General features: G+C 33.6%; 1 protein-coding gene across 1 annotated transcript; it reads right to left on the bottom strand.

The window, feature by feature from the left end:
* Positions 1-1,263: 1,263 nt before the first annotated feature.
* Positions 1,264-2,204, bottom strand: LOC131177873 (uncharacterized). The gene is made up of 3 exons (XM_058143036.1): positions 1,950-2,204; positions 1,741-1,845; positions 1,264-1,623 (listed from the first exon to the last, which is right to left on the bottom strand). Exons 1-3 carry the CDS (start codon positions 2,202-2,204, stop codon positions 1,264-1,266), a joined length of 720 nt encoding a protein of 239 aa, XP_057999019.1.
* Positions 2,205-9,079: the final 6,875 nt, after the last annotated feature.

The following is a 9,079-nucleotide window of genomic DNA, read 5'->3' as shown; positions in this document are numbered from 1 at the left end:
CAAAGTAGATTATTACTGCGAAGTAGATTATTATTCTCCAAGCAACTTAGATGATAGCTTGGTAACCCAAACAATGCAACATAAGGGCTTACTAATCACAACCCTTTAAAATTTGTTAAACACGACTCGAAACACCACTCTAGGTACCATAGCCCTTAATCCAAAAGGAAGGCAAACTAGGAAAAGAAAAAGATGACTTAATGATGAAACACTAGGTAAAACAAGAAGAAAAGCTGAGAAACCGGTTAGATGAATACCCTCATAAGAGCATGGAAGGGTCATCCTCAACAGAAACCGAGTGAAAATACGAAAAGGAAGAAACTAGCAAACAGATCATTAGCAGAGGAAAGGCCCAGACAATGGAAAAACAACAGCCAATGCAACTAAAGAAGAAGGGGTACACAAAAAATTATAAAAATTAATGGAGCAAATCAGGGAAAAATTGAAAGCAAAAGAAGGAGTTGCACTAGAAGAAAAAAGGAGATTTGAAACCAAATATTTGGTTTCAAATCAGGGAAAATCGGTTTTTAAATGAATTTAGAAACCGAAATATTCAGTTTAAAATCCGCATGTTTCTAAATAAATTAGAAACTAAATATAACGTTCGTTTCAATTTCTGAAACCATTTTGAAATCGATGTTCCGTTTCAAAATTTATTTTCAATTTAAAAATCTGCTCAATTTAGAAATTGATACTTTCGATTTCAATTTATCTGAAACGGATTTCTGTTTTAAATCGGTTTCTAAATTGTAAGTATAAATAAAACACTTTTTAAAATCGAAATTCATTCGGTTTTTAAATAGAAACGAAAATTCCATTTCAAATCCGTTTGTAAAATTATTTTATTTTGAAATCGAAACTCTTTATTAGAAATGGAAATTTTCGTTTCTAATCCGTTTCAAATTACTAGAAAAATTTTTATTTTTTTATTTAATACATTATTTTCTGCATTGATGCATATAATATCAATATCACAATATTTATAATATCAAGCTATCAAATATCAAATATCGATTAATATTATATATAGATATGACAGTGATGAGTTATAAAAATAGTGTACTATATAGAAAAATAAAATATCATAATAACAAAAAAAAAACAAACTAATTGTTATCAATAATATCGTCACTCATCACTACTATCGGTCTCTTTACTATCATCCTGATGAGTCGCATCTGTAGCTGGGGCTGTAAACTGTGTATCATGCATCATTTGTGCCATCATATTTTGCATCATTTGTTGCAAGTGCTCTTCCAGCGGCTACTCGCGTTGTCGGTATCTCTCCTCTAGCATCAACTCATGCTCTCGGTCTCTCTCCTCTATTGCAGCCAGACTATCTTTTAGTGTTGCGACAGTCTGATGCAATTGCTTAATCTCTTCCTCCATTGACTCCGATTGAGCGTGATGGGATGCAGTAGAAGATGATCCATGCGATGAGTTAGGGTAGAAAATTGATGCTTGGGATCCAATGCCATAAACCCTATTCTTCTTCTCCTCCCCCCCCCCCCCCCGCGCCCCCTTTACAACTTGATAATATAGTGCCACCTCATCCACAGAAGGAGGGTCACTGCACCCCTCTTGTGGTTGAGACAACTGCTCCTTAAGTGCCAAAAATGCATCCTCCATAAGTCAATACGTATGTTTTAAATACATTTGTTTCGACAAATTTAAAAAACAAACTCAATTATTCATTTTTTTCCTACAATTGAAAGACAAATAAAATACTTGTTTATTTACCTTAATTGATTGCGCTCGTGCATTAGCCATAACGGAAGTGCCCTTCCTAGTATGGGTCTTATGGAAAAGCTCATAGGGAAAAGGTCTTCGGCCTAGCTGGGCTTCCTAAAAAGATATAATGATTTTAGTGATATTTATAATAATGTTGAATTAATTTCTACTAATATGTAGATAGACACTAACAAAACCAGTAAATATGAAATTATTACCATTCTATCCACATGAGTAGCATGTGAAACTGAACCCCCTGTGTGTCTAGAAATGCCTGCCCCAACTCCCCTTATCTCACTACAGCGGTTAGCAGTGAACAAATGGCTCTTGGCTTTGAGCTTTGGGCTACTCCATGCCTCCTTCCATTTTTGCATTGTACTATTAGGCACGATGACCTTGGATTTTCCTTTCCTGACATTGCACATTAGTGCCTTGTAGCGCTCTGCAGCCTTACGCCTCCATGCTTCCTTCATGAGCGGAGTTACCTCTTGCCAGTCAAAGTATTTATGTAGTAAAATAAATAAAAATTAATACAGTTGTATTAGTATGATAATTTTAAAAGAAAAAATGACAGCATTTCTCCTTAATTTTGGATAGTGCAACCTAGTTATTAGGCATTAATTACACCTGTTAAAAACACTTCATATATTCTTAACAACAAATAACATCCACCCTAACTACAATAACTCACAATAATATATATTTTCAACATCCTCAACACACAAGCTGTACATATAACTTTTAAGTTTTAATATGCTTCAATTGTGTTCTTTTACATTAACTTCACAAATTCTCATCACTTAAACAACATTTGTTCACAACATTTATTTTGGAGGTTTCATAAACTATGCAAATTAGTTATCTGATAGCTATATTATATTTAAATATTTATTTTATTACTTGAAATTCATCCTAGTAAAACTCCTTTGTCTCAGGCGTAACAGTCTTCCAACAATGTCCTTCTGGGTCCATCCTCTCCTTGAATATATTCTTCATCTTCTTAGCACATTCCTCAGATGGTTGTAACCTGTACATAAGAAAGACAACAAATATGTTGATTTTATTCAAATGTAAAAACATGATACTTCAATTGCTAATAACAAATAACACCAAATTATACATAAAGTTAATTAATTTTCAATACTTAGGCCCCATTAATGAGCTTTATTCGTTTCTTTCTTCCAAAGGTAGTGAGTGATAGGCCATCCATTGATGATATTGGTACTACCCCAACTGAATGACCTCCATGACCAGAGGTCGATCCAACTGCAGGCTCATAAGAAGGGGTAGTAGGAGGTGGCGGTGGAGGTGGAGGTGGAGGTGGAGCTTAATGCTGTGTTGAAGCAGTAGACCCCTCCGGATCTGGCATCGACCTTCTAGTGGATGGTAAAGGAACCTGAGGCTGACCTTGTGCATATTGGTCTAGATAATCATTAGCCTCATCCTGTAGAAGTAACTGCCTTGACTGTGAACGGCCCAATAAACCTCCCTTACGACCATTGCCTCGCATCCTGCATAAACAATTGTATTAATTAGTTAACTTCATTCAACTTACTATACATAATACAGATGAAGTTTCTAACAGTTACAATTTATACTTTAGGTTTAGGTATATAAATTCATTGAGAAAAATACCTAAATCTAATTAGTATCACTATCATATTCATCATCATCTTCCTCATTGCTTTCTGAGTCCAATTCAAGCTCTTCTTCATCCTCAATGTCCTCTTCATCAATTTCAACTAGTACACTGCTTAGATCATTTAAATATTGTTGTTGATCATTATCATCATCATCAATTTGTATCAAAGGGACTTCCATTTCATCTTTTTGAAAGGGTTTTTCCTATGCAATGGGGTTGTCACAGTCACTTGATCAGGAACATCAATAACATATCTTGCTTTGATTTTGAAGATGGCCCACCAATCATCCTTGTCGCGCTTTAAGCTTGGATATATGGAATAATTGACTTGAGCAGCTTGGATGGCAAGAACAAATGGTTCATACCTATTGAACGATCGTTTATGATTAATATCCACAAGTTTATATTTTGGATGAATCTTTGTTCCCACATTTGGTGTTGGATCAAACCAATCACATTTAAACAATACAATTCTTTTGATTGGTAATCCAGGGTACTCCAATCATAGTACTTCAATTAATTGTCTATAGTAGTCACTTTTATCAGTACTGTAATTAGTCCCCTTGATGCATACCCCACTGTTCATCGTTGCCTTATATATGCGAACCATGAATTTTAATGTGAAATTTATAACCATTAACTGCATAACCATTGTAGGACATAACACTTCTTAATGAACCCTTTGATAGATCCTTTAAGAACTTGTTTGATATATTGTTGGAGGGATTGTGAATATATTTATTGAACCACTTATCAAATGCATGCTCCACTTTCTCATCAACTTCTTTATCATTGATATTTGGATTGGTTGTGCGTAACTCATTAACAAAAATGCTGCATGAATGAAAGTACTCAATTACATGTTTCGAATCAATAATGGCATTGCAACAATTATAATAATTGAATATTAGAAAAACTTACTCAATGTATAGTTTTACTTCTATACAATTCAACAAGATGTACATTTGTGATGCCTGAAATTCTTCTTCTGTGAGATATCTGACTTTTCCTTTTCCCAGTGGCCTACCTGAATGAGTGAAAATTGATAGATTCCCTGGATGTTCATCCATATGTTTGACTGCATCATCATTGCGTGGAACCTTTCGATGCCTTGTGTTGACATGCGGTTCGAACTAATGAGCACAGAACGACGATGCTTCTTCAACTAAGTATGCATTGCATATGGAACCTTCTACTTTGGCTTTATTTTTGACATTATTTTTTAACTTCCTAAGGTATCTGTACCACTTGCTATAGTTTTATGAAAAAAAAAAATATAATTCTATATATTCAAAATTAAAATTAGATAAAAATAATTAGGTAACACTTTAATTTTTGAAATTGAAAGTAATCGGATTCTAAATATAACTAAAAGAATTAGAAACTGATATAAATCAGTTCCTAATTTGATTTTAAATTTTCATCCATTGATTTTGAAACCGACAAACTCGGTTTCTAAAAATAAAGGAAATAGAAACCGACAGAAATCAGTTTCTAACTTGACTTTAAAATTTATTAAATTAAATATATAATAGATAACTTTTGAAACCGAAAGCTATCCGTTTCTAAGCATCAATGAAGAAATTAGAAACCGATATGAATCAATTTATATTTTGAAAATAGTAAATGATATAGAAATTATAAATATAATTAGATAACAATTTAATTTTTGAAACCGAAAGCAATTAGTTTCTAAATAAATTTGGAATTAGAAACCGACATAAATTGGTTTCTAAATATAACAAAGGGAAATAGAAACTGACAAGAATCGGTTTCTAGCTTCACAAGCTAAATTTTGAAACCGACAGGAATCAGTTTCTATTTGGATTTTAAATTTTAGTAAATAAAATAGAAATTAATTACATTATGTTTGAAACCGATATAAATCGATTTCTAAATAACTTAGCTAATTAGAAACCGGTATGAATCGGTTCCTACTTTATCCTTAAAATTTAATAAATAAAATTAATAATTAGATTTATTTTGAAACCGACATAAATTGATTTCTAAATATAACAAAGGGAAATTGAAACCGATAGGAATCGGTTTCTATACAGACTTTAATTTTTAGTAAATAAATGGAAATTATATGAATGTTGAAACCGATATGAATCGGTTTCTAAATATAAATAGATAATACTTTTCTTTTGAAACCGAACGTAATCGGTTTCTAAATTAAAGTGAAAGAAATTAGGAATTGATATATTCGGTTTCTAATATGACTTAAATATAGCGAAACTAGTTTTGAGCCTTGAAATTAGAAAAGCAAAATGATTCGGTTTTAGAAATTGGCTTGTAATTGGTTTATAAACAGATGCTAAATTTGCTACCAAATAGTGCTGCATTATTTAGAAACCGATGAGTTTCCGTTTCTAATTTCGATTTCAAATCGGTTGCTAATTGGTTTCTAATATATTTAAGCCATTCTATTAAATTTTCGTTTCAAAAGCCGTTTCAAATTATAAACCGACATAAATCTATTTCTAAATTCAGTTTCTATTCTGATATTTTCTTGCAGTGTTGAAGGAACTAGCTAGAAAACTTCCTCCCTATTCTTAGTTGAAGTCCAAGCAAAAACCATACCCAAAAAGTTCATGGTGCCTACAACAGTGTTAGTAGTATACACTAGAGCATACCATTTTGTATGTATCTTATACATATTTTATTAATAAAAGACAATTTCACTTTTCTGTTTACATAATATATTTATGTGTAATAGAAAAGGTCCATTGATATTTTATCAGAAATTCTATTCTTAAGTTGTTAAGAATATGAGTGACAGTATTTCTAGCACAAAGTATCATAAATTGGTTCACAATCGAGGATACTTCACAAAGGACATTACTTATCCAGAAAGATTGTAATCATGTTTGATCCCAAAGTATTTATATGAGATATAAATAAGATGGAGTGGTGAGTCTCATGCCACATAACAAACATGATAGGCACTTATACATGATAAGTAGCCGAACCAGTGACGCTTATGACAAGCACATGGAGTTTACTCTTGTCAATGCATTGTCATATATCATATCAGTGCATATAATCTTTAGACCTGAGATAATACGGTTATCTTATATATAGGTGGTTTGAGTTTGATACTGCTTTCATACTTGTACTGTGTATGGGTATATAGGCATGCGTTGGCTCCTACTAGTTATATATAGAGATAGGTGTTGATCAAGATGGAATCCGTTACCCTAAATAAATAGAAATAAAATCTTATGTTCATTTAATTATTCTTGATGTTTCAAGTTCCTGGCTAGGACAGACAGATTTAGTCAGAAAAGAGTTTCTGATAAGAAAATCTAATTAATCAAGAACTGGAATTAAAAGAGAACAAAATGTTCATAGCAAATGGTGTTTGACATTAACCATGACTCCAGCTCGAATTGGGATTTTGTAACGGAGAGATTCTAGTGCATGGTAACATATAATTAAAGGTTCATTTAAGGTATTCCTTATTACTGATTGTGTAACACCCCAAAATTTTATTATTTATGATTGATTTGATGGGCCCAGGAGGGGCTGTGTGATATGATTGAACTGTTGATATATGGATTGTGAATATAGAAGTGCGTTTTTAGCCCTTTTGCAGGTTGGGTAGGTCCTAGGTATAGGGGAGACTCTGCCGGATTTTCGGCACGACTTAGGACGTAATTGGTCTTTTCTTTGTTTGTGTTGAGTCAGATTGTATTAAATCCCCTTCTTCCTCCGCCCAGCCGCCACAGTGATTGTCGTCAAGTCTGTGAGTAAAATATTAATTTTAATTGTAATTTCGATATTATTATATGTTCAGCATGCCCATGCATCACTTATATGCATATATTTATGTAGTTAAACTCTAGGCACGAATTATGTTGCATTCATAACTGTTAATGTGCCATGAGTGTTGTTGTGGTAATTTGGAGCAGTGTGCGTGCGTTGGCGTGCGTGTGATGTGGTGTGGACTATGGATAGGACGGAGTAGTCATGGCTTGAGTTCTTCGCTGGGACCCGTTCCTTCGAGGGGTAGTCACGGCTTGAGTTCTTCGCTGGGACCCTCGATTTGGTTTATTAAGCGAAAGTCCGGCTTGAGTTCTTCGCTGGCACCAGGTTGGATTTAAGAGAGCTGTATAGGGGATCAGCTCCCAATATATTATGATTGATGCTACAGGGTGTGTGAGTGCTCCAAATTACCTTTTTGATGCTATGATGTGAATATGATGTTGATGTTGCATTTCACTCTACAGGGTGCATTAGTTACAGATAGTTATAGAGATTATGGTTAAAATTGATATTTTACTCTCTGAGTCGAACGCTCACTCCTGTTCAAAAATTTTTACAGGCCACAGGAGGATATTTATTCTGGGTTAACCTGCTTTTATACTTCGCAGGTGGTTTATCGATATTTGTGTAAATTTTAATTACTCCTAGAATTTCCGCATGTGTTAGCAGTAATTATTTGAATTTGGTCTGTAATATTATTATCATGTTGGACCTGTAAACTTAATATTTTAAGTCTGTTTTGATGGATTGGATGAGGGAGCTGAGCTCCCATTTATTATTATGTTGATGAGTATGTGGAGGGTGAGCTGAGCTCCCCAATGGATTGTTTATTGTGTTTACAGGTCGGGTGAGTCAAAAACTCCCCGTTGGTAAGTCCATTTTATGGCCGGACTCTGTCCGTTTGTTTTCTTGAAATTGGGCCCAAATGGGCCTCAGCATTGGGTAAATGAACAGTTAGGCTTACTACGGGCCTCGGGGGCTTTAGGCTGGCCCAGGTCCTAGTGCCGGTCCGGCCCATAGGTTGGGTCGTGACAGATTGGGTAGCCATGGCATACCATGCTAAGTGTCAACCATGGTCTATGAGATGCCTAAAATAATTTAGAGAAATCATTTACGGTAAAAAAGAGTTCTAATGATATTAAGAGTTAATATCAGTTCTCATTGCCAATAAGTAGTGAGCCTAGTAAGTCACACATCTATACAAGCTAATCACTATTTAAAATGTGATTTAATTGATTAATTAAAGAGTTTAATTAATTAATTAAAGAGGTTTGGTTTGCAATAAGATTGCAAAGTCCTTAGCATAACTTGAAACCAAATCTAGGTTATTGGATGTATAATATAAATTAAATTTATATTTAATTTGATTAAATATGAATTTAATTATGAGAAATTAATTAATAGAGATTAATTAATTAATTAATTTATATTTGATATAAATTGATTTAAAGAGGATAAATTATAATTTTGGGTTGAGAACTCAAATTAAAAAGTAAGGGCAAATTAGTCTTTTCACATGGTGATATATGGCACCATGAGATGGTGACATGTGTCACCATCACATGACACCATGAGATGGTGACACATGGCACCATATGATCTTGCCACTTGTATGATGGAGGACCACATGTCATGATTTAAATGGAGCTTGACACTTTGCTTCATAGGATTAAATCAAATAATAACAAGATGGGATCTTGTGATGACATGTGGCAAGCGAGTTAGTGAGGGTTTGACCTAAGCATATAAAGAAAAGTTATAAAGAAAAATTAACTTCTCTCTCTTTTTCTCTCAAGTTGGACGGCAACTTGGTCTCTTCCTGTCCTCTTCAATTTCTCAATTGATTCAAGGGAAAAACTTTGATTTGCTCTTGAATTAAAATTATTAGAAAGTGTTTCTAACTCCCAATACATTCATACAACATTCACAAAGAAAAAC

Source organism: Hevea brasiliensis, chromosome 2 (genome assembly GCF_030052815.1).
Source record: "Hevea brasiliensis isolate MT/VB/25A 57/8 chromosome 2, ASM3005281v1, whole genome shotgun sequence".
NCBI classification, from domain to species: domain Eukaryota; kingdom Viridiplantae; phylum Streptophyta; class Magnoliopsida; order Malpighiales; family Euphorbiaceae; genus Hevea; species Hevea brasiliensis.
The sequence above is the reverse complement of the archived record's forward strand: the minus strand, read 5'-3'. Positions and strand labels throughout refer to the sequence as shown.

Bases quoted from the DNA above. Each gene is read 5' to 3' on its own strand.
- LOC131177873 (XM_058143036.1), bottom strand. From the start codon at position 2,204: ATGAAGGAAGCATGGAGGCGTAAGGCTGCAGAGCGCTACAAGGCACTA. The intron at 1,846-1,949 runs GTAATAATTTCA...ATATCTTTTTAG, and splicing joins CTACTCATGTGGATAGAATG to GAAGCCCAGCTAGGCCGAAG. The intron at 1,624-1,740 runs GTAAATAAACAA...TGACTTATGGAG, and splicing joins CACGAGCGCAATCAATTAAG to GATGCATTTTTGGCACTTAA.